The 26,705-nt window shown below is 43.8% G+C and overlaps 1 protein-coding gene across 6 annotated transcripts in view; it reads left to right on the top strand.

The window, feature by feature from the left end:
- Window positions 1-23,366, top strand: part of SLC35A5 (solute carrier family 35 member A5) — a 52,718-nt gene extending 29,352 nt beyond the window's left edge. For 3 of the 6 annotated variants that reach the window (XM_078776475.1, XM_078776474.1, XM_078776473.1), the window contains 6 exons: window positions 4,776-4,889; window positions 10,214-10,312; window positions 10,416-10,549; window positions 11,855-11,922; window positions 12,088-12,796; window positions 23,143-23,366. In XM_078776475.1, coding sequence (XP_078632601.1) covers window positions 10,472-10,549; window positions 11,855-11,922; window positions 12,088-12,796; window positions 23,143-23,208 — 921 coding nt within the window. In that variant the 5' untranslated portion in view covers window positions 4,776-4,889; window positions 10,214-10,312; window positions 10,416-10,471 and the 3' untranslated portion in view covers window positions 23,209-23,366. Of the gene's footprint in view, window positions 1-4,775; window positions 4,890-10,213; window positions 10,313-10,415; window positions 10,550-11,854; window positions 11,923-12,087; window positions 12,797-22,792; window positions 22,933-23,142 lie in introns of all 6 variants that reach the window. The other 3 variants (XR_013623202.1, XR_013623200.1, XR_013623201.1) reach the window with 2 other exon arrangements.
- Window positions 23,367-26,705: the final 3,339 nt, after the last annotated feature.

Genomic DNA, 26,705 nt, shown 5'->3' with positions numbered 1-26,705 from the left:
TGTACATGGACTAGCTAAGGGGACGACCTTTGACCTTTACACACAAAACGGAGGTATTTACAAGAATTAGTACTAGAGGGTCATATTTACAAACAAAGGATTCTCAAATCCGCAACTATATATATATATATATATATATATATATATATATATATATATATATATATAATATATATATATATATATATATATGTATACACAAAGAATTAAGTTAAGCACCCCTACACAACGAATTAAGGTAAGCACCCCCTAATATATATTCTTTGTGTATATGTATACATTGGCATATATTCTAAGGTATGTGAGATCAAATAATGATTGGTATGACATTAGCAATTATCCATTGATGAAATGCAGATGAGTGCACTCGTAGGGTTGAGTTGGGTTGAGTAGTGATCCGATCACGTGGGTCCTACACACGTTATTGACGCAAAGATCGCTAGAGGTCGTCTCAGAACAATGACTGTACGTTAGAAAACATAAACGTCATCCACACTGTCCGTGATGGACCTATAGCTCCATACTTAAATTGAGGTGAAAATATGCCTAAAATTCCCAAAAAATTTCACCTTAAATTATTCAGAATAAAATATTGAAAACGGCATGATTGTTATGTTTTTATGTGACCATAATATCACTTCTCCAGAAAATATAGCAATATCATGGGTATATTACACTGTTTTGACGACAACAAACTTGTAATGTGCGAGGTTGTAAAAAAACGGGGGGGGTGCTTAACTTAATTCTTTGTGTATATATATATATATATATATATATATATATATACACAGACTTGGCATTTAATATGGCATATTTTTTTTTTCTTGACTTGGGTTTACTTTCTTAACTCAGTATATCAATCTGGTGAGTTTCTTTCACACTTTGGTGATTTATTTGTTCAAAGAACCATGTCACTGATTGTCTGTCGCAGCAAGAAGTCAACAACAGGATTATATCACAGGTGGCGTGGCAAAATGTACGGACAGGTGCATTTGATGATTGGCTTCACAGTCGGGTATACAAGGGTTGTTGCGTTCTGTATTAGTGGAAAACAACTGCTGCACGTCTCCAAAAGTAATTGCCGCTTCCTCTGGAGATGGTCCGTCAACTCGACAATGCTATTTGTCATGGAGTGGTGGCTTTACGAAATTACGGCATGAAACAGCGTGCTATTGCTCGGCAGTATGGCATCACTCAAGGTCAGGTGTCAAAGATCCTGAAACGAAATGCTCAGAAGGGTGTCCCTACTCCAATACCGAGGCCAGGACGTCTCCGCAGAACCACAAGGAGGGATGATCGCCAGCTGCACCGGTTAGTCCGCAATGGCCGTACCAAGTCAGCTAATCGGCTTAGGGCTGAGTGGCAGCAACTGACAAATGTGCCTGTATCCAGAAGGCTAGTCAACCAACGACTGGTTCAAGCAGGCTATCGTACCAGGCGTCCCCTGAGAAAGCCACGCCTGACCAGAAAACACTGTATATAATTATACAGACTTGGCATTTAATATGGAATTTTTTTTTGTGGGGGTGAACTTACTTTTCAAGATGTCTTAGAACCAAAAGTTCATTGGAATTATGTTGAAATTATTCTAGATTTTGTTAATGTGACCTTTAAAAGGAACAAAATCCACATTTGACATTTCGAAACAAATAAATTGATCCTTGAAAGTGATGTAAACTGATATCGAACTCAATTCATGGACAGTACTGTGATAAACTTCTGTACGTTTTCCAGAAGTATCTCTGTATTTTGCACATTAGCCAAAATTTTTTTAACAAAAACAAAACTTAAATTACGACTGGGATTACGGACAGTAAAATTACAGTTCAGTACTTCGTGTAACCCCCACAAGCATTCAGGAGAGCACGTACACGTTGACGTCGTTGAGGCATGCTGTTCACGAGATTTGCCAAGGTTTGGACAGGAATCGCTTGCCATGCAGTGACAATAGCCTGCTCAATTCACGCACAGAGGTCGGCTGCTGGTCCAAGTGGTCGATTTGACGCGTTAATTCTGCCCACAAGTTCTCTATCGGATTCATATCCGGGGACATGGCAGGCCACTCCATATGCTCTACACCACGGTCAGCAAGAAAGTGTTGGATCATGCGAGCACGATGAAGCCGTGCATTGTCATCTTTGAAGACAAAGTTTCCTCGAAAGGCTGCACGAGCAAATGGAAGCAATGTTTCTTCCAGAATGACCCTGTACTTGAACTGGTTCAGGTTTCCATTCAGAACAACCAGGTCAGTTTTGCCCCCTGCATGAAAAGCAGCCCAAACGGTCACCCCACCACCTCCAGCTTGGACTCTTGGCACTATACAATCTTTGTTGTAGGCTTCAGGCACTTGTCTGCGCACTCGGACGCGGCCATCTTGACGATAGACCAGAAATCTAGACTCGTCACTGAAGATCATGTGATTCCAGTGTCCTGGCTGCCATTGACGGTGCTCTCTGCCCCACTGCAATTGGCGCTGGCAGTGTTGTCTGGTCAGGCGTGACTTTCTCAGGGGACGCCTGGCACGATAGCCTGCTTGAACCAGTCATTGGTTGACTAGCCTTCTGGATACAGGCACATTTGTCAGTTGCTGCCACTCAGCCCTAAGCCGATTAGCTGACTTGGTACGGCCATTGCGGACTAACCGGTGCAGCTGGCGATCATCCCTCCTTGTGTTTCTACAGGGACGTCCTGGCCTCGGTATTGGAGTAGGGACACCCCTCTGAGCATTTCGTTTCAGGATCTTTGACACCTGACCTTGAGTGATGCCATACTGCCGAGCAATAGCACGCTGTTTCATGCCGTAATTTCGTAAAGCCACCACTCCATGACAAACAGCATTGTCGAGTTGACGGACCATCTCCAGAAGAAGCGCAAATAACTTTTGGAGACGTGCAGCAGTTGTTTTCCACTAATACAGAACGCAACAACCCTTGTATACCCGACTGTGAAGCCAATCATCAAATGCACCTGTCCGTACATTTTGCCACGCCACCTGTGATATAATCCTGTTGTTGACTTCTTGCTGCGACAGACAATCAGTGACATGGTTTTTTTTAACAAATAAATCACCAAAGTGTAAAAGAAACTCACCAGATTGATATACTGAGTTAAGAAAGTAAACCCAAGTCAAGAAAAAATATATATTCCATATTAAATGCCAAGTCTGTGTATATATATATATATATATATATATATATATATATATATATATATATATATATATATATATATATATATATATATATATATATATACATGTATATATGTATATATACATGTATATATGTATATATATATATATGTATATATATATATATATATATATATGTATATATGTATATATATATATATATATGTATATATGTATATATATATATATATATGTATATATATATATATGTATATATGTATATATATATATATATATGTATATATATATATATATATATGTATATATGTATATATATATATATATATATGTATATATATATATATATATATATATATATATATATATATATATATATATATATATATTGTTGTGGATATGAGGATTGTGTTTTTTCTATTGTGTTTTTTTTTATTGCTTTATTCTGGACCCTCCTGCCTCCAGTCTGTGTATAAAGGTCAAAGGTCGTTCCGTAGTTATTTCATAAACAATCACGTTAGCCAATCATAGATTTCCTCCTTGTTGGTAGTTATTTCCTTATTCTGTGTATTAGGCGAAGGATTTGTCTTCCATTAATTGACACTCCATTGCACCGAATTCAAATAAATAGATCCCCATTCATTCCCATTCCCAAAGCCTTTCCTGCCAACCGCATTTGCTGCAGCTGTGGGTTGTTGTTTTCACCGCGACTCCATTAGCAACGAGGTAGGCTGGGAGAGGAAGGGGGAGGAGCTGCCGAATCCTGGGCGTGCCCGCCCATCGTCATCAAGGGTGGAGCCAGAGGGCCCGTGCCGACCAATCAGGGCCGAGGCGAGCTCACCGATGGGCGTGTCCTGGCGGCCGGCGGCTTGATCGCCCGCGGCGTTATAAAAAGCGCGCGCGGAAGCCGTTGACAGAAGCGCGGGGGAAGCCTTTGACAAAAGTGCGTGAGGAGTGATGAGAAGGAGGCCAAGTGAGAAGTGCAAAGAAAGGGTTCTGCAGAGAGCCGCTTCAACCAGCCGCGTGAAGCCCTGACGGGGCAGCAAGTGACCCTGCCGGTGTGCGGTGAAAGCCGAATACAAGGAGCTGCCGGCTCCTCGCTTCCCGCCCGGAGTGGACCTGCTCGCTGTGCCCTGTGATTCCACCTGCTCATCCCTCCAAACGATTCCTGGCCTTCCATCCTTTTGTGTACGTGAGTTTGTTTTGTTTGTTCTGTCCAGGGTATAAGTTAAGCCTGTGTAGATAAGCTAGCATTTCACTGTGTCTCCTTGATTTCTTCTGTAAATTATTTTATTATCCTTCCTTCTCCTTGGTTACTTTTGGTTGTAAATAGCAAATAAATTATATTCGTATTCCCTACTTCTGTCTTCCTCTTCTTCACATCCGTGTCGCCTTTGTCTTTTCCCCATTGAATATCTGTGGCACGATTTGGCCCACGTTTAAGGAATCGGGTCTTAGTCATTGTAAAAACGGTTCGGGCCGCGGCGCCATCCGCTCGGCAAATTAACATCTTGTCCGCGGTCTGTAACAATATATATATATATATATATATATATATATATATATATATATATATATATATGTAATATGTATGTAATATGCGTGTGTGTGTAATATATTTTTGCAGGCAATGATACAAAGTGGACGGGGCGTCCTGTGTACGTGTCCGCCAGCTTGGCCTTCTTGTACGTTTTGCTGGGAAGCTGCAGACTTTTGCTCACCAAGGTGTCTGCGAGTCCAGGTCTTCTTCTCCTTCTTTTTGTACAGCACATGGCTGCAAGTAGCCTCATTTGCTGGGAGTGCGCCTGTGCCACTTGACAGAGTGAGCAGGAATTTCTAATTTGTTCAGGGTGCCAGTAATATTTTGCCGACTCTTCGCAAAGGATATCATGGGATCTTTTAATGTCTACCAACTAATGCGAGTGAAGGTAATACAAGGAAACGATTAATTACAAAGCAAGGGATCTATGTATTTGAGTTGTGCACGTTGACGTAACATCAATGCTTGGATGTTGGTGCTGTAACGATAAGGAATAACGAGGGAGTTCATGGATGCAGTCAAACCTGCCTTAGGGACCACCTTTACAGAACAACCATCAACCACCCGATTGCTTCCCCTCATAAGCTCAAACCTGTACACAACGGTCATCGATTCCATTGTAAATTGGTAAATTCAGTCATCTTTCTTTCCAAGCATAAAACAGCTTGCACACAAAACACACTGACAGATCTCTTTCAGATCTCTGTGATTGATACCAGAGTCCAGACTGGGTGGTGTAATGGTTAGAGCGTCCTCTCCGCGTCTGTGTTCGATACGAGACTGGGTGGTGTAATGGCTAGAGCGTCCTCTCAGCGTCTGTGATCGATACCAGACTGGGTGATGTAATGGCTAGAGCGTCCTCTCCGCGGCTGTGATCGATACCAGACTGGGTGGTGTAATGGTTAGAGCGTCCTCTCCGCGTCTGTGATCGATACCAGACTGGGTGGTGTAATGGCTAGAGCGTCGTCTCCGCGTCTGTGATCGATACGAGACTGGGTGGTGTAATGGCTAGAGCGTCGTCTCCGCGTCTGTGATCGATACCAGACTGGGTGGTGTAATGGTTAGAGCGTCCTCTCCGCATCTGTGATCGATACCAGACTGGGTGGTGTAATGGCTAGAGCGTCCTCTCCGCGTCTGTGATCGATACCAGACTGGGTGGTGTAATGGTTAGAGCGTCCTCTCCGCGTCTGTGATCGATACCAGACTGGGTGGTGTAATGGCTAGAGCGTCCTCTCCGCGGCTGTGATCGATACCAGACTGGGTGGTGTAATGGTTAGAGCATCCTCTCCACGTCTGTGATCGATACCAGACTGGGTGGTGTAATGGTTAAAGCGTCCTCTCCGCGTCTGTGATCGATACCAGACTGGATGGTGTAATGGCTAGAGCGTCCTCTCCGCGTCTGTGATCGATACCAGACTGGGTGGTGTAATGGCTAGAGCGTCCTCTCCGCGTCTGTGATCGATACCAGACTGGGTGGTGTAATGGCTAGAATGTCCTCTCCGCATTTGGGAGGTTTTTGGTTTGAACTGCGACTAATTCATACCAAATACGGTATGTGCTGCTGCCTTGCTTGCTGCTCAGCATTACAAAGGATACACCACAAACAAACAATGCCAGGAGACAATGGCAAACCACCCAGTATAACTGGTGAGAAAAGCACCGCCATTGTTGTGACGTCACCAGTACCCCGAGCGTCACTTCCCCAAAACTCAGTGGCTGTTTTTCTCGTTTAATATTTCAGTGTTGTGTATAGTTTGTATGTCCATGTGTGTACGATGTGTGAGTGGCAGCTCCATTACAAGCCGTTTATCATATTTTTTAAAAATTGTGTTTGGGTGTACGGAACTACCGAGTTCCATGTTTCAATGCATTTGCGTTTTCTCGTTCATCAATTATGTACGATTGTCGTGGAATAACTCAATCGAGCCATACCAGTTTACAGATTGGTTGCTTCATTTATTAATACATACCTACGGAGAGAGATGCTAAAACCACACAGGGTCAGCATTATCCTCTAGTGGAATGCCTCACATTAATCCCTTATATACAGATGAACAGAGATGTGGTAATTTATGGGATAATCATACTTCATGCTTATTCATGCTGACGTTTAAGGATTCTACGAGTAAACAGATGTTTGATCAGATATTGGCACAAAACAGACTCTGCCATCTGTTATCTCTCACGGTTGACATTGCAAAATTTTGAAACACAGAGATGAAAAACCAAGTGCTCATCACTTTGTATTAGCCCAAAATGCCTTGCAGCTATCACATGGTTTTCTAGAGCTCTGTTTTACCTGATATAGTCATTAATTCTCTTTTTCAATAATTGAACATAGTAAAATAATTATTTTACTTCCACACGCTCACCACTACCCTGTGCTCTGATCTGCATTGCAATTTCAATCTTCAAATTTGGCCTGGTTTCCAGTGATAAACTCTGAAAGTCGTCCTCTGATTAACACTGGGCTATGGCTTCTTTCTTGAATCCTGGGAAGTTCTCGTGTAATCAGCTGTCGTTGGAGATAAACATAGGGGCAGTAGCCCTGGCGCTCACCTGGTAGAATAAACAGTATACTGCACAGACTAAGGGTGTTTTAAACCAATTTCAATGGTTGCTAGAAGACAGGGCAGCAGGTAGAATCATTCTAACATAAACATAAGGCTTTAAACAAACAAAGCAAAAAATAACTGTTTTGGGGGGCAACCCCCCCCCCCCCCCTTCCATAGACTCTCAAAGGGGCAGCTTTCTTTAATGCCGTGAACAAACGTTGGTACATCACGGGTGGTGAAGGTTGTGGTGAAGTTTCATCAAAATTGTGTGTGTAGTTTCTGAGAAAAAAAGCAAATACCTATTTTGGGAGGTCAAACCTGGACCATCTTTGACCCCTCCCCCCTCCCCTCTCCGTAGATCCCCCATGACTTTGATTTACTTAGTGCCGTGAACAAACTTCGGTACATCATGGATGATGAAAGTTGTGGTCAAGTTTCATCGAAATAGTTTGTGTAGTTTCAGAGGATTTAAGCAAATTCCTATTTTGGGGGGTCAACCCTGGATCCACTTTGACCCTGGTAAACCCCCTTAGACCCCGATTTTTTTTAATGCCATGAACAAACTTTAGTCACAACACAACAAATATCATATGTACCAAATTTGGTCGCAATCCCATCAGCGGTTTCGAAGAAGAAGTTTCACGTGTTTACGGACTGACGGATGACCGGACTGATGGACGGACAACGCGCCATCGCATAAGCTCCCCTGAACTTCGTTCCAGATGAGCTAAAAAATGGAGGTTGTCAAGATGCACGACCGGCATAAGATGAGCTGTAAAGTGAACGCCGAGATGCTCGCCTACTTCAATAAAGTATAACGTTTCCTGACTGCCAAAATGACACAGAGTGAGATATGAATTAATCGATAAAAGATTAATTAAAAGAGTAAATAAAGGTCACCAAGGTAGGTTTGCTTTCTGTATACATTTGGGTACTTGTGCTTGAATACCGTCACTGTACTGCAGATAAATTGCGTCTAAAATGGCAGATAGATTTACAGGACAATAAATATTGCTGCTGCGTCCGGGAGGCCACAACGAGTTACAAGCGGTGACACGGCCCGGCGTCAACAGTTACCACAGGCCAAACGCGGCTCAAGGGAGAAAGTGGGTGCCGGCTGCTGAGAGGGGCATGCCTGGAGCTGCAGTGGCAAAGGCCTCATTCGGGGAGAAACCCCATTGCTGCTCCCGTGCAGCTCTGCGCCATTGCTCTGCACGCCTCTGATATCCCGCTGTTCACGTCATCCCTATTTATAGCTGCTGCCCGTGATGTCACTAACCCCTTCCTGCTCAGCCACTATTAGTTCGTACTCAGTTCGTGGGTGGGGAATCCAACCATTCCGACCTGTCACCCGACTCTATTGGCGTCTTTTGCATCATGGTGGAGCTCCTGCCTAAACTTGATGCCTGATGGCCTGTCGGACGCTTCAAAATAACATTGAAGACAGATTATGAAGGTAAGAACCTTAAAAAGCATATGAAGAGAAAGTGGTTTTAGACAGACACTTGTGTGGATGGTTGATAACAGCTTTCTCCACATAAAACGACACATATTCTACATCACAATGAAATTTCCTCGCACTTGCACTAAAACATGCAATGTGAAATAACTTCCGCTATAATATGCAAATTTTCCCCTTAGAAGGCATTCCCACAACAGTATCTAGACTTTCCTAAATTGTATCCATGCCCTCTCTGCTATCTGCCTTACCTCCAAGCTTTGTGTCATCTGCAAATTTAGAAAGCATACTCTAACCCACTCTTCAAATCATTGATGTACATCAATCATCTACCATATAAAACACAATGTCAGTTTGTGTGTTTGTACAGATGTCTGTCCCCCTTCATAAGGGTAGGTTTTAAAGGCCAATCCTTTAACACGAATATGTGTTCACTATAGTCTATTTTTGCGGATAAAACCAGCCCGAAAAACATTTTCCATACAAGAGTAATTATGTATTTTCTCTTGGAAACGTAGACGGTGGCTTGCAAACCGAGCCTCAAGGTCGGTGTACAGAAACGTTTTTTAAAATAACAATAAATACAAGGCACAGGGAGGTGATATTTTATGCACAGGATGTGCAACGCGCGCAGAGTAAAACGAGTGTTCCTTTTCATGCATACGATGTCTAATAAATAAAGAAGATATAAGCACACCTGACACTAGGCCGAGGCTTCAGACTTTGGCATGCTCACGAGGCTGCACCGTCGAATAAACTGTTCCAACCTGTCATTTTTTACGGACGTTTTACTAGTAAATAATAATGGTCCAAGTACTGATCCCTGAGGTACTCTTTTGCTTACACCCTCCTGACTGCATTTCTGACCTAATTATACATTTCAGGCCTGCATGACACGTTACTATCTAAGGATGAATCGCCCGGTAGTTTAAGATTGAAGAATAATTTAGTGATCAAGGATTATTGTGATAAGATCCCCAATTGTAGAACTCAAAAACAGTCTCATAGATTTCAGGTCTTAAATGTCCTAACATTTTCCTTTTTATCGTTTGCTTTTTCTTAATTGTTGCTTTTATTACCCTTTCCTTCTTTAATAAATCTTATGAGATTTCATTCTAAATTAAAAGTCGTAGATAGACAAAATAAAAATGGATTGATTTATTAATTGATCAAGATCAGTTCGACATTAAAGATATTTTTCATCACAAGAAATGAGAATGATTTTGTCTACCTGCAGCTTTGCCTACTCATGCCATTGCTTGTCTGAACGTCTCTTGTCCTGTCACTCCCCCTTATTTTTTTGGTACTTCTCATACTCTGTCATCCAGTTCTTTTATGAGCTTGACTTAAGCATACAAGTCAAAAGGTAGACATTCATGCAAATGTCAGGAGAACATTTAACGGAGAGTCATTCACTGGAAATTTGACTTAGGCTCTGAGTACTTGTGTTTCCTCCATGAGCCTGGATACTGTTGTTCTGTGTTACTATGATCTTGTACATCTTATTCCAGATGGAACATACTTGTACCTTCCAGCAACAGTTGTTGTGGCTTCGGAGGCATTGAAGTTGTTCGTCTGCTCCTTCATCTGCCTCGTTATTTTCATAAGAGGTGTGTATGTGCATGTGCATGTCCTTATCTTTATATTTTTGTTCATCTGCTTATCTTTATCCGTGTTGTGTCTTTATTTGCCCTTAACTTTGTTTCTACACAGACGGCTGTCAATGGGACGATGTTTACTGGCATTCCTTTCGTGATTTCCTCCGATTTATGCGCTGGGCACTTCCCGGTCTACTCTATTGTGTCGACAACCTCCTCTCCTTTTACACTCTCTACTACCTCTCCCCAGTAAGAGATACAATTTAGTTCCTTCAAATATTTAGCTCACCTCCTCCAGCTACTCATTAGTTTTCTTTGCTCCCACACCTCTGCCCACTTTTGCTCGGGCTCCTCCATGTCCTTTTGCTTGGACTCCTCACTTCTTTGCTCTGACTCCTCCACGCCCCTTTGCTCAGGCTCCTCTGCACCCCTTTGCTTGGGCTCCTCCGCACTCCTTTGCTTGGGCGCCACCACGTCCTTTTGCTCAGGCTCCTCTGCACCCCTTTGCTTGAACTCCTCCACGCTAATTTGTTTGGGCACATCCATGCCCTTTTGCTCAGGCTCCTCTGCACCCCTTTGCTTGGACTCCTCCATGCTAATTTGTTTGGGCACATCCATGCCCCTTTGCTCAGGCTCCTCTGCACCCCTTTGCTTGGACTCCTCCACGCTAATTTGTTTGGGCACATCCATGCCCCTTTGCTCAGGCATCTCTGTGCCCCTTTGCTTGGGCTCCTCCGCACTCCTTTGCTTTGGCGCCACCGCGCCCTTTTGCTCAGGCTCCTCTGCACCCCTTTGCTTGGGCTCCTCCGCACTCCTTTGCTTGGACTCCTCCACGCTAATTTGTTTGGGCACATCCATGCCCCTTTGCTCAGGCATCTCTGCACCCCTTTGCTTGGGCTCCTCCGCACTCCTTTGCTTTGGCGCCACCGCGCCATTTTGCTCAGGCTCCTCTGCACCCCTTTGCTTGGGCTCCTACACGCTAATTTGTTTGGGCACATCCATGCACCTTTGCTCAGGCTCCTCTGCACCCCTTTGCTTGGACTCCTCCACGCTAATTTGTTTGGGCACATCCATGCACCTTTGCTCAGGCTCCTCTGCACCCCTTTGCTCAGGCTCCTCTGCACCCCTTTGCTTGGGCTCCTACACGCTAATTTGTTTGGGCACATCCATGCCCCTTTGCTCAGGCTCCTCTGCACCCCTTTGCTTGGACTCCTCCACGCTAATTTGTTTGGGCACATCCATGCCCCTTTGCTCAGGCTCCTCTGCACCACTTTGCTTGGACTCCTCCACGCTAATTTGTTTGGGCACATCCATGCCCCTTTGCTCAGGCATCTCTGTGCCCCTTTGCTTGGGCTCCTCCGCACTCCTTTGCTTTGGCGCCACCGCGCCCTTTTGCTCAGGCTCCTCTGCACCCCTTTGCTTGGGCTCCTACACGCTAATTTGTTTGGGCACATCCATGCACCTTTGCTCAGGCATCTCTGTGCCCCTTAAGTTGGACATGTCTCTGTAAGGTCACAAATCCTAAACTCCTGTTCTCATTACTTGTGTCCACAGGCTGTGGTCGTTCTGCTCTCAAACTTTGGCATTATAACAACAGCCATCTTATTTCGATTCATACTTGGGTATGTGGATGAAGCATGGGGATGGGGATGAGGGGAGTTAGCTTTGAGTCAGTGCAGGACAATGGCAGCTGAGCTTTGTGCTGCTTTGGTTTTTGTATTTCCCCCTTAAAATACTTTTCCCATGAATTTTTTTTTTTCAAGAAGTGATATGTTTTCTCTGTACAGACGACACCTCTCTGCTGTGCGGTGGGCCTCTCTCCTCGTTCTCTTCCTTTCTATTGTCGGGCTCACTGATTCGGCTGGTGGCTCAAACCACAAAGCAACTCACGTGACCTTGCAAGTGACCACAACTGTGACCAATGGAAACTGCTCTCAAACCAAGTCTTCACCAAACCATCAAAGCAATAACAACTCTTCACTGGCCGTTAGCCCTGATGACCATACCTGGAATCCCGGATATCTGCTCATAGCAGCCCAGTGCCTGAGTGCCTCATTTGCCAACGTGTACAATGAAAAAATCTTAAAAATGGATGGTGGGGTCGATGACAGTATCTTTGGACAGAACACACGCCTCTACCTTTTTGGTGTTTTGTTCTCCTCGCTATCACTGGTACTTCATCCAGCATCCCGACAAAGACTGGTGAGCTGTGGCCCATTGCTGGGCCACAGCATGTCCTCCATTGGTCTCATCGGTGTGACGGCTGCTTTGGGTCTCACTGTTGCATTTACACTCAAGTTTCGGGACAACATGTTCCACGTTCTAGTCTCAGAGGTCACTGCTGTGCTCGTGACTTTAACATCGATGCTCGTGCTGGGATTCAGGCCAGGGCTACACTTTATGTTACATGCGCCATCTGCACTTCTGGCCGTATTCGTGTACGCCATGGAGAACCAGGGATTTGTCCAAGAACTCCCGATTCACAGGACTTGGGCGGTGGGTTTAAAGCTATTTTCTGTTTTTTAACCTTGGTATGTATCTTTAATGTTCCTACAACATTGGCGGACTCATAATTGCCGTTTAATGCAGGTTGTAAGAAAGACATGCATAATGACCCCCACACTTTAAGGAAATTGTGGGAATATGATTGGGAGCGTAGCTTTTGGCATGCGAGCGAGCGAAGTTCTTTGCAGGCAGACATCTGTGTTAACGTGTCTGCAATGTGCTGGAAGACTTTTCTATCTGACAATTTCACATTGATGTTCTTGGCGCACTCACTACCAATCTTGCAAGTATACTTTGCACTGTTTCTGGCATGCTTTGAAGCGATACCCTTAACTTCGTTCCTGGCATGCTTCAAATCACAAGCATGCTTTGAAGTGATGCTTGTTAGCTCACCTGGAAGGAACTTTGGGAGAGCTTATGCGATGGCGCGTTTTCCGTCTGTCAGTCCGTCCGTCCGTCAGTCCACCCGTCCGTAAACACTTGAAACTTCTTCTCCGAAACCGCTGATGGGATTGCGACCAAATTTGGCACAAATTATATTTGTTGTGTTGTGACTAAAGTTTGTTCACGGCATTAAAAAAAATGTGGGTCTAAGGGGGTTTCCCGGGGTCAAAGTGGGTCCAGGTTTGACCCCCCAAAATAGGTATTTGCTTTTTCCTCTGAAACTACACACACTATTTCGATGAAACTTGACTACAACCTTCATCACCTGTGATGTACCAAAGTTTATTCACGGCACTAAGGAAATCAAAGTCCAGGGGGTTCTACGGGGGGTCAAAGTGGGTCCAGGTTTGACCCCCAAAATAGGTATTTGCTTTCGTTTCTGAAACTACACACACAATTTTGATGAAACTTTACCACAACCTTCACCACCCGTGATGTACCAAAGTTTATTCACGGCATTTAAAAAATCTGCCCCTTTTGGGGTCTATGGGGGTTGCCCCCCAAAATAGGTATTTGCTTTCTTCTCAGAAACTACACACGCAATTTCGATGAAACTTGACCACAACCTTAATCACCCATGATGTACCAATGTTTGTGCAAGGCATTAGAAAAATTGGGGTCTTAGGAGGTATATGGGGTTGAGGGAGGGGCGGGGGTTGCCCCCCAAAATATGTCTTTTTTTTGTTTGTTTGTGTAAAGTCTTAGGATTATGTTAGTATGATTCTACATGCTGCCCTGTCTTCTAATTGGTTTAAAATACCCTTAGTCGGTGCAGTATACTGTTTATTCTACCAGGTGAGCGCCACGGGTATTGCCCCGATGTTGATTTATAGAAAGAAATTGACACACACCAACTTCTCTACATACAGTGCCTTCAGAAAATATTCATACCCCTTGGCTTTTTCACATTTTGTTGTTACAGCCTGAATTAAAAATGGATTAAATTTACGTTTTTTATCACTGATATTCTCATATACTTAGGTAGTTAAGACCGAAAAATAGGGCGTATCGTTCATTTTTTCAGGAAAGCACCAAATTTGGCACAGATGTAGTATGGACCTATACAATTGTTTTCCTGAGGGACGCCCAAAAATTCAGAACCCCTGGTGGCCGCCATATTGAATTTCAACATGACCGCCCTCCGCCCTCCGTGACCTATTTCCCTCAATAACTTCTATACTATGAGCGATAACACCACAGTTCCAGTGTCTTACCCCATGTTGTCATGGTCTCTGAATCCAATTGGATCAATTGCATAAAGATTGGCATCCATCATCTTTAATTTCAAGATGGCCGCCATGGTGTTTCCATTTTCCTTGAATCTCTCATAGTATTTTCGGTAAAATTTCAATTCCAAGTGATACACATTGTTTTATTGGTCTCTGGTAACAATGGAATGGTATTAATTAATCAAAGTTACACACAGTTACAGTTTTAACTTAAAATATTGTGGGCACTTGAAAGGTGGAGGCTCTCGCACAGATGCGTAGTACTACAAGCACTGTGCATCGCAGTCACACAGTGATGTGCAGGGCAGATTTGCCCTGGAGCATTTACAGGCCGACTTACAATGGCAGCTTGAAAGCTCTGAACATGCCTCCTGTATCAGTGGTATTGTGGTCTAAATTGGTGTCCAAGAAGTCCCTGTTTTCATCCAGCCCCAATCAGCTGGTGATGGAAGTTCTGGGTAGGGCACAAGTGCCTGACTCCATACGTGTCCAGCCTGAAAACATGCACGTTTTAGGTGTTGTTCGAAGGCGTCTGCTGTTGGGGGAATGTGATCAATTGTTCTTGCCTTCTTCGTGAACAAGTGTCGGCGCATGTCATTCACTGTCTTTATCTCGGTAGTCCAGTCATAGAGGATGGCAACATATCTTTCTATGCTCTGTAGTTCCATAGTAATAGCGTCCACAGATGGCCTATAAGCGAGAGCATGAAAGGTCTGCGTGATGCTGGGGTATGCCTCCCAAGCCTTCCAGGCTGTCTTTTTCCCAATTTGGGCAAAAAATGACACTGTGTCGCAGCCAGTGAAGGCATGAAATAATGGCAAAGACTCGGACTTCCTGCGGCCAAGGCCGGTGGCAATTTTATGGATGGCAAGGTAGCGGAAGCTTTTACCAGTGCCAATGGCAATCCAGAGTTCCTCCACACCGTATGACTTGTAGGTAAAGTAGTGTGCTATTGCCAAGACCACAATACAAGACCAAGACCACTCATAGTACAGAAGTTATTGAGGGAAATAGGTCACAGAGGGCGGTCATGTTGAAATTCAATATGGCGGCCACCAGGGGTTCTGAATTTTTGGGCGCCCCTCAGGAAAACAATTGTATAGTTCCATACTACATCTGTGCCAAATTTGGTGCTTTCCTGAAAAAATGAACGATGCTTCCTCTTAACTGCTCTGCTAATAATCTATACTATAAAAGAGCCGTTTCTGTGTCTGTTTGTGTGTGTGTGTCGTAAATATTCTAATTTTTTTTGGCTTTTTAAAAATCGCTCTCTAGTGCCTGAGTCTTTGTAGCTGCATGAAAGGTAATATTAATTGTACGTAATATTATTCATACCCCATGGCTTATGATTATGTTATTCGGGCAAATAAATACAGGCAAATCCTTGAGGAAATTGTATTGGTAATATTAATTAATTTACGTGAAAGGTAAATTATCCCCCATTAGTGTGTGTGGGTGAATGGTTCGGTGGATGTGTTATCGTTGAGAGAGAGAGGAAGACAAATGATGAATTGCGAAAGATGATGGGAATAGAGCCTGTGATTGATGCTGTGAAGAGGAACAGTTTGAGATGGTTTGGTCATGTGTTGAGGAAGGATGAAAGTGACTGGTTGAGAAGAGTGATGGAAATGAATGTAGAAGGAAGTAGAGGACGAGGAAGACCGAGAAAGACTTGGCTAAAGATAGTGGAAGAAATGCGGGCAAGGGGGTTAACAAGGGGAGATGCAGAAAATAGGGCAAAATGGAGAAGATTGTCATGGGGACCGCAAGGCTAACCCCCGCTCTAGCAGGGAAAATGGCCTTAAAATGCCTGGTGTGTGTGTGTGTGTGTGTGTGTGTGTGTGTGTGTGTGTGTGTGTGTGTGTGTGTGTGTGTGTGTGTGTGTGTGTGTGTGTGTGTGTGTGTGTGTGTGTGTGTGTGTGTGTGTGTGTGTGTGTGTGTGTGTGTAATATTATATTAAATATAAATTTTCTTTAGTGGGTGTAGGGAGGTATTTTAGGCCCCCACGAAAAAACCCAAATAAAACCTAATTGATTTATTCAAAATTCCAACAGTGTTAGAACATCACCGAGCAACGCCGGGTACTCCTGCTCGTACCCATAACGGCAAAGTGTAAAAATTTCTAAAAAAGTAAATCCAATCAATTAAAAATGAAAAGCTGAAATGTCTTGGGTCAATAAATATTCAATCCCTTTGCTATGACACTTCAAATTGAGCTCAGGTGTATCCAATTACCTTTGATCATCCTTGAGATGTCTCTACAACTTGATTGGAGTCCACCTGTGGCAAATTCCATTGATTGGACATGATTTATAAAGAAATACACCTTTTTATATGAGGTCCCACAGTTAACAGTGCATGTCAGAGCAGAAACTCTGCTATGAAGTCCAAGGAACTGTCTGTTTAACTAGAACTGTGAGGAGCCACAGATCTGGGGAAGGGTATAAACAATTTATAGTGTTGAAACATGCCAAGACTTCATCATGACCCCCCAAATATGACAAAAATGACAAATGTAGCTCCAAGAATTTCATGCCAAGAGAACAGTGAACTTCATCAATAGAAAATGGAAAGAATATGGAACTACCCAGATTCTTTTGAGAGCTGTCCGTCTGACCAAACTGAGCACCCGGGCAAGAAGGACCTTGGTCAGAGAGATGGCCAAGAACCCAATGAACACTGACATTTTAACTTTGAGAATGACAGAGTTCCTTGGCTGAGATGGGAGAACCTGCCGGAAGGACAACAGTCTCTGCAGCCCTTCACAGATCTCGGCTTTAAGGGAGAGTGGCCAGATGGAAGCCATCTCCTGAGAAAAAGGCACATGACAGCATGCCTGGAGTTGCAAAAAGGCACGTGAAAGACTGAGAGCATGAGGCAAAATATTATGTGGTCTGATGAGACGAAAATTGAACTACTTGGCCTGATTGCAAAGTGCTATGTCTGGCAAAAACTGAGCACAGCTCATCACCCATATAACACCATCCCACCTGTGAAGCATGGTGGTGACAACATCATGCTATGGGGATGCTTTTCAGTGGCAGGGACTGTGAGACATGTAAGGCTAGAGGGAATAATGAATGGAGCCAAATACAGGCAAATCCTTGAGAAGCATCTGCTTCAGAGTGAAAAAGACCTTAGACTGCCATGAAGATTTACATTCCAACAGGACAATGATCCCAAGCATACAGCCAAAGCAACACTGGAATGGCTTCAGAGCAAGAACGTGAAAGTCCTTGAGTGGCCCAGCCAAAGCCCAGACTTGAATCCCATTGAGAATCTGTGCAAAGACTTGAAGATTACTGTTCACCGACATTCCCCATCTAATTCAACTTGACAGAGCCTGAGCAAATCTGAAGGAAGAATGGGAGAAACTCACCAAATCCAGATGTGCAAAGCTGATAAAGTGCACATCGGATTTTTATGTGAAAAAATAAAAAATATTTTTTCACATAAAACCGCTTTTTTGTGCGCCAAATTTTTTTTTGCTATTTTCAGAGAAAAAAAAAATTTCGCCCTTTTTCGGGAAAAATAAAATAAAATGCCCTTTTTGGTCGAAAATGTCTGGCAATGCTAAAAAAAATTAGGGAATTTTGGAAAAAGGGAAATATTAGGGAAAAATAGGGAAAAATTAGGGAAATTAAATTTTTTTTAACTGCGATCGATCTCAAAAACAAAATGTTGCGTCCACTTGCGTGTGTTGCGTCCCCAGCGTGTACAGCAGTGAGGCGGTGTACTACAGTGAGAGAGTGTACACAAAGTGTGAACAAGTCTCCTATCAAGATGAGTGCTGCTCTTCGTGACAAGTGGCTGAAGGAATTCAACGCTGGCGGCGATGGGGCCACCTTCAAGTACGTGTCGAGTGACACGGCTTTCTGTCGAGCTTGTGAAAAGACTTTCCGGGCGAAGCAGAAGTCTGAGCTGGCCCAACATGTCCGAGGAGACCGCCACAAGAACAACTTGGCCTTGAAGAAGAAGAGGACGGTCACGCAAGCCACCATGGAGGACTTTGGTGGCGGAAAGAGGCAAAAGTGCGACGTCGTGGCTCGGGAGCTGTGCCAGGCCATGCTGGCCGCTGGCATCCCATGGTCGAAATTGGAAAACCCTGCCCTCCGGTCGTTCCTGGAGAAGCACATCACTCTCCAGATCCCCGATGAAAGCTGGATTCGAAAGCACTACCTCGACAAGTGCTACGACGAGGCCTTGGCGGGGATCCGTGCCGACCTCGGATAGCAGCCCATCTGGCTGTCCGTCGACGAGACGACCGATTCGGCAGGTCGATATGTGGCCAAACATCATCGCAGGACGCTTGTCCAAGGAGGGGTACTTTCGTCCCCACCTCGACCAGTGCATGTTTCTGGAGAAGACCAACTCCAGGGAGATCGTGCGCGCAGTCAATGACACGCTGCGCTATCTTTGGCCTGATTTCAAGCCGGAGTGCCTCAAGGTCCTCGTCAGCGACGCCGCGGCCTATATGATCAAGGCCGGCCATGCCCTGAAGGAACTCTTCTCGGACTTGCTGCATGTGACTTGCGTTGCCCACGCGCTCCACCGTGTCTGCGAGACAGTCCGAGAAATGTTCAAGGACGTCAACGACCTGATTGCCATGACGAAGAAGGTGTTCGTCAAAGCCCCGTCGCGTGTTGTCTTTTGGAAGGAGCAGCAGCCCAATCTTTCTCTCCCCCCGGAGCCCATTCTGACTCGGTGGGGGACGTGGATCGACGCCGCGGTGTTTTACGCCGAGCACTTCGAGGCCGTCAAGGACATTGTGGACCAGCTGAACGATGACGACGCGATGGCAATCCGGAGTGCCAAGGACCTGTTCGGAAAGGCGGACATCAAGCTCAGTTTGGTCTTCTTAAATGCCCACGTGTCGTTCATCCCGAAGATCCTTAAGCAGCTGGAGGAGGCCGGCATGGAGCTGGCCAAGGCCTTCCAGCTCCTTGATCAGGCCAAGGAGGAGCTCGAAAAGATCCGAGGCTGCCGTAAGGAGATCCTGCTCACCAAGTTCAAGGCGGTGCTGCAGCGCAATCCCGACATTGGTGTGCTGAGGACAGTGGCTTTGATCCTGGATGGAGATCAGCACGGATCTGAGGTTGGTGTGCCGGCTGGAGTCAAGCTTGCTGACATCCCCCTCTTGAGGTACTGCCCCATCGTCAGCGTCGACGTGGAAAGGTCCTTCTCCGTCTACAGAAACGTCCTCACCGACCGCCGACACCGCCTCACCAAGGAGAACATTACCAAGATAATGATTTCAAACACCTACTTTAACCGTTCCTAAAAGGGTCTTGTCAATTTCTTCTAGTCCTCTACTTATCAAACAATGCGGTTACAATAAAGGTACCTGAACGTCATTTTTTACCTGTTTACTAGCCCAGAGTGCTTAATGTTGTGCAGGAAAAAGCTTACCATTTTTTGTTCTTTTTTTGACTGATTTCTGAAAAACTTGGTATTAATAAAAAATGAATAAAATGGGGGAAAAAAATATTTCGGGATTTTTTCACATAAAAAAATATATATACCGCTTTTCAAAACATAAAAGGCCTATTTTCTTAACATAAAAATCCGTAGTCTAGTGATAAGACATACCCAAGAAGAAGCAAAGCTATAATCGCTGCCAAAGGCGTTTTTACGAAGTATTGACTCAGGGGGGCTGAAGATTTATGTAAATTAGATATTTCTGAATTTGATTTTCAATCAATTTATAAATGTTTCTAAAAACATGTCTTCACTTTGTTATTATGGGGTATTTTGTGTAGATGGTAACATTTTTAAAATTTAATCCATTTAAAATTCAGGCTGTAACAACAAAATGTGAAAAAGTCAAGGGGTGTGAATACTTTCTGAAGGCACTGTAACAAGCATACAACCAACATGAGTGTTTTCTTTGTATTTGAATATGTTTTCGATCCCCAAAAAATTCTTGTATACAGTCGAGGCTTATGGAAATGCTACAACACAGAATGGGTCAGACGAAACATGACAAAAGGAACAGCAGAAAGAGAAGGGAAATAACGACAGCAGGGCTAAGGGAGAAAATAGACAGAGACAGACAACATGGGATGCGGGTAACAATGAGCGGCAGGGGAGAGAACGCAAGGTCTAGTCAAGATGGGTACAAAAGCAAAATTTGGGGGGATGGTGTGAGGGTGGTTTTATATGGGTGTAGAAAAGATCATGGTTTTGCATAGGGGATGATTTGAGATGGTGGTGAACAGCTGTTTTGAAGACCCGAAGGGAAGAATGACATTGAAGAGGGTGTGGAAGTTGCTGTTGTGTTGCCCCAATCATTTCTGGTTGAACAGACCAGTGGCACGGAGATAGCCGATTGATCCCACAGGAGCGACACAGAGATCCCTCCCATCTAAGATGTAGTGCTCTTGCCTACGTGAAGCCAGGACCGCGCAGTCTTCCATGATATGCTCTATTGTGGGTAGAGCTGCCTGGGGTGGTTGAAGGTGTCGTCATCGGTGTCATTGAGCCTATGTTTGTAGTGTAACTGTTGTGGGTGGTGTCCACAGTGAAGGTGTGAAAGGTGAACACTATTAGACATGGGGAGTAGTTTCTCTGTGTTATCGATGGGTGAGGGTTTTGTGCCCAAGATACTGTTTGGGCCCAAGTTGTTTATTGTGTTTATGGTGATGTGGATGTTTTTTTGTAGTTTTTGTTGCTTGGGGGGTTGGAAGGGGGGGTGTTACAAAGGATGTTACTGTAGTGTCTCGGGGCCTGTGGGTTTTCATGTGTCTAGAGGCCTGTGGGTATTTTACATGTTGTGGCATGGGTGATTGGGGTTGGTATTTGCCGTTGCAGGGAACTGTGCACCTCTCATGTCAAAGTGGTCTTTCATTTTTAGCATTTTTACTTCTGTGTGTCGGTGTTCGATGGGTGTTGTTAATTTGCAACCTGTGATGATGAGAAGGGCTTTGTTTTGTATGGTCTGCAGGGTGTTGAGATGTGTGTTTGATAGGCTGGAGGCCCAAGATGAGCTGGCATAGTTGATGACTGATCTAATGTACTGTTTGTATGTTAGTGATGACGTTTCTTTGCGGTGTCCGATGTTGGTGCCTGTGAGTGCCCCAAGTGTGTTCAGCCTGGGTGTGCATGTTTTTTTAAAAATGTTTGTGATGTGATCTGTGGATGGCATGGATGTGTTAAAAGTGACGCCGAGTATTTTTGTTTGGTGTGTGTGTGGAATAGTGATGTTGTTCAGTGTGATGCCTGGTGCAGCACATATGTTCCTTGGTGTAATTTGTTAGAAGAGTGACTGCTGATTTTCAGGGGGATACTTTTAGTCTGTTGATGGTGAGCCAGGTTTGTAGGGTGCTGAGGAAGGGTTGAAGTTGTCCTGTGGTGATGTTTATGTTCCTATGAGTAGAGGTGATGGTTATATCGTCTGCATATGGGGCTAATTGCATGTTATTGGGTGGGTGTGGAATGTCATGCTTGAACAGATTAAAGAGTGTGGGGGAGAGGACTGAGGCTTGAGGGACTCCATTCAGAAAGTATCGTGTGTGTGATGACCTGCCGTTAAAAATTACGAATGACTCTGCATGACAGGTAGTTGGCTAGCCACCATTATTTTGTATTTTGTTTGTTTGTAAGAGCTTTGGGAGTTTGTCAAACACTTTGCTGATGTCTACTGTGGTGAGAATAGTGTGTTTTGGTGGTTTTCTATTGTTGAAGCCTTCAAAGGTGTTTTGTGTGAGATTTGTGAGGAGAGTGGTGGTGGAGTGGTTTGGTCTGAATCTGTGTTCGGTGTGTGACAGAGGGATGTGATGGTTTGGGAGTGCAAATACAAGGCATTCTGTAAAATTGGAGGGTGTGCAAAGTAATGTGATAGGTCTGTGAGAGGTTGCTTTGGTGGGATCTTTGTTTGGTTTAAGGAGGGTAATGATTTTGCCTTGTTTCCAAATTTGGGGAATTCTTGAGTGTTGGTAGTACAAGTTGCTTATATTTGTGAAGGCTGATGTGCCGTGTGGTGCAAGGTGTTTTCAATGCAAATTGGAGATGTTGTCAGGGTGGGGAGCCTGTGAGTTTTTGATGTTTTTGATGATTTTTGTTGTTTGTGCAGGAGTGAATGGGATAATGGTGGTGTTGAGTTAGTCGCTGAGTTTGCATCTTGTAATACATGTTTTCTCTTTTGTGGGTCGTATGTGATTTGTGTTTGCGTAGTGGTCGATGAGGATGTTATGTGGAATTTGATTCCATAGGGTGGGAAAAAAAGAGGAACAAATGAGTGGAGTTGAGCTGTGATTCTTGATTTTGGGAGTTTCACTGCAAGGGGGGTTTCTGGTGGAACACGTGTGCCTTACAGCTCCACTTCAATGATATTGAAGGCCTTGGCTTCCACGGCGTCAAGCAGAGCTCGATATGAGGCAAGGGCGCTATCCCAGAGGGGAGAGCAATGTTCCATCAAGCTGTGGATAAAAGCCTTGTAGGTGGATAGGAGTTCAGGTGTGGCCAGCAAGGCATTTACACCACCTTTACACTCTTTACACTGGCCTATCAGTGAGATACAAAACGTAAACTGTTAAGCCTGGCAGAGATGTGCACCCTACTGAGTGTCAATGGAGTTTGTTTGTGTAGTTGACCTTGTTCTTGATTGAGAGCATATGCAGCTTAATGATGTAATCTTTCTCCCCAACTTCTTCCCTCTGCCTTCAGGACGGTGAGGAAACTGTGAGGTTGACTGAGCCCGGCTCAGATTCTGATGTGGAAGATTCCTTGTAGCAGATATTTTGGTGCATTTAAAGAAAAGACTGCTCCAGTTTACCAAGTGACCTCGCCAAGTACAGATGGCACCGAGTGACAGTCGCCCAGTGACATACTTTGGGATTTTGCATGCATTGTGCAGGCTCCACAATAAATAATTATTTTTTGGGATTGTGCAGGTTGTTCATTTGCATTTTTCTCTTGTTTGGTCACAATTCTGGTTTATTTGTGTTGTTAGCTGTGCTTGTTATTTAAAGACTGTGGCCCGGTTGCATAAAATTCCCTTATCCTTAAGGAAAGATTCCCCTTAAGGTACACTGTGATTCCTTAGCGAAGGATTTCCTTGAAGGCTGTTGCATAAACAACCCTTAGGGAATCCTCAAGTAATGATTTCCTTAAGGTTGAGGAAATCCTTAGGAGCCGTTGCTATGCTCGGCAACCAATCAGATTAGAGATAGGAAGTGGTGTCCGAAAGCAAGACTGCAGCAAAGTAAAACTTGTTAAATTTTTGTAAAAAATTTAAATGATGCTTGTGCTACACGCACACTTTTTATATGTTGCTTGGGATGGGAGAGGGGAGGAATGTTTCCTTGAGTCTAAGGAAGGTTTTAAGGAAAAACTTAAGGAGTATTCAAGTATGCAACGATCCTCAAATTAAGGATATGTTCTTCAGGGGAAACTTGGGAAAATATTTAAGTAAATCCTCAGATCTTTCCTTGAGGTTGCTTGATGCAACTGGGCCTAACTCCTAATGTGCAGTGGTCATCATGATACCCGTCTTTTCTGGGACATTGCTGGTGGTGCTCGTGATCATTGCCAGTTTTTTGGGATACTACTTGTGGCGAATGTTGCTGTGAATCTCGTGTGAAAGTAAGGGATGACCTTTTCTTGTGTTTACCACATGAAGCAGCGTTTTTTTCCCCCAAAGAATGTACTGGTCGTGGTTCGTGTGCAGCCACCCAGCTGCTGGTTGCATCAGCTTTTTTCTGTGGGTCTGCAATGCTTATGCAATGCCTCTTTATAATAACCAGTTATCTGGTACTCATTTTGCCGACCTCGGAAGGATGACAGGCTGAGTCAACCCCACCTGACATGAATTCAGCGGGATTCGAACTCAGGACCTTAGGATCCCAAGCCTGCCGCCCTAACCACGAGGCCAACACCAGGTGATAAGAATATACTGTAGAGCCTTGACATTCGCGGGGGAGATACTTTCCTGGAAAATGCTGCGAATGTCGAATCTGCGAATGTCGGGGCAATGTTTCAATGGGAAAAAGGGGGATATAGGTTCCTGGTGGTTTAGGATTCATAAGGGGAATTTTTTTTTAAGTTTAAGAACACGAATGCACATATTAAGCACAGTTTCATTGAAAACGCTTACAAATACAAATACTGTAAACCATTCCAACAGGTTAGCTTACTCTTTTGCCACGAGTGTCATGTTACTATATCGAAAACGAACCGTTTGTTTTGTTTCCATCTTGCGTAATCTCTAAAACTCGTCTTGATCCCTGAAATAGTCGCCGTTTCAAGCTCTCTGAGTCCAAGCCTGATGGGAGACTCCGCATTATCCCACGAAGATAGATGTTGAGTTTAAATTGCATAATCCCAAACGTCCTGGCATCAGAACCTCACTCCATGTTTGATTTTGTTCTTCACAATGGCAAAACGAAAGTGTAAATTCGCTGCTGAATCAAAGACAAAATTCCCATGTTTTTGAAGTGGTCGAGAGTGCGTGGTATGTAGAGCTGGTACGTACGTGTCTCTGTGGCAAAATAAAGATGCTATTGATTTACAATATCATGTGGACTCGGACAAGCACAAAAAACAGTTCCAGGAGAGACCTCATCATCCTCATTCCCAAAATTGAAGGACTGGTGAAAGCAAAGGATTCACGACATGTAAAGAAATTTGAATAATGTAAATAAAAAAATTACTTTTGAGGCCATAACGCATTTGTTCTTATTTATTAGTCCCCTACCGGTGTACACCGTAGGGGACTATAGGTTTGCACTCCGTCCCTCCGTCTGTCAGTCTGTCAGTCTGTCGGTCCGTCAGTCCGTCACGCAAAGAACAGTTTTCCGGACGTTTTTTCTAAACTCTTAATGCTAATGATTTCAAACTTGGTACATGGTTTCCTCATGATAAGTTACAGATCAAGTTCAAACTTCACGACGTTTCGATCATTTTTGACAAAGTTATGGCACTTTGAATTTTGGGAATTTCCCCAACAGTTTTCCGGACTATAATTTAGAGTGCGGTAAGTCATAATACTGTCTTCTATGACAGTGCTACCCAATGCCGGTAGGGGACATGTATTGCAGCGCAATACTCAGAATGCTTGTTTATACTCAATGTAGACGTGCTGTACACAATACATATACGATACCGTAAAATGGGGGGGAATAGGGACAGCAAGGTGAATAAGGACACAAACTGAAAAAAAGTTAGTAAAACTTTTTTCGCTGAAAATTGATAACCACACTGATTTGTTGATATTTGGGTTGAAAGTGTTCTCTTGTTTTTTTTAAAAGCAACTTATAGTCCCTTTAACCCCATATATGGGTTAAATAGGAATAAATAGGATTTTATGGCTGTCCCTATTCACCCCGTTTTACAGGTGAATAGGGACAGTCACTAATACAAAATAATAATAATCAAGAAACAATCCTGAGTTTCCAACTTATTGCTAAATTGATAGCTCAGATGGATGCACATAATATGCACCCATAATATAATCCACGGTGAAAAATGAAAAAAATATGGGATAAAAAGTTTATCCAAACTGTCCCTATTTCTTGATTATTATTTTTTTGTATTAGTGACTTTCACTAATAATTTTCACTAATTCACCTTGCTGTCCCTATTCACCCCATTTTACGGTAATATTAATTCATTAGTTGGTAGAAACTGATACAAATACCCACCCTTTTTTGACCCCTGTGTCCTCTTCTTTTTTTTATTTAAAATCATATATGGTAACCCAATGTGATCAAGTGTTAACGAGAACGGCACACAGTCGAGAGCAAACCACTGCCTGGTTGGCCATATCACTCTGGTGAAGAATCACTTAAAAAATTATACTAGCTGGATCAGGATCCGGATCTTCACCAAAGTTGAATCGATTCTTCCTTGTATTTGTCAGACACCCAACCGGTCCATCAAGTTTCGTCCAAATCCATCCATAACTTTTTGAGATATCCTGCTATGTATAGTTTCTGGCCCTACCTCCCAATGGTGAAGAATCACTTCAAAAATTCGAGTAGCCGGATCCGAATCCGGATCTACACCAAAATCTAATCATTTCGTCCTTGTCACATACGCTACCTCTCTGCCAACTTTCCTCCGAATCCGTCCACAACTTTTTGAGATATTTTGTTCACAAACAGAGAGGGGTGAAAACATAACTTCCATCCACCTTTGGTAGCGGAGGTAATAAAAGACGAATTGAGAGCAGTTATTTCATTCTGAGCGGTGTATAGCCTGATGCGCTCGTTGATTTCACTTTGTGTTTG

Source organism: Myxine glutinosa, chromosome 4, assembly GCF_964187855.1.
Source record: "Myxine glutinosa chromosome 4, kmMyxGlut1.1, whole genome shotgun sequence".
NCBI lineage: Eukaryota > Metazoa > Chordata > Myxini > Myxiniformes > Myxinidae > Myxine > Myxine glutinosa.
Note: the sequence above shows the minus strand (reverse complement) of the source record. Positions and strands in the feature narration are given on the sequence as shown.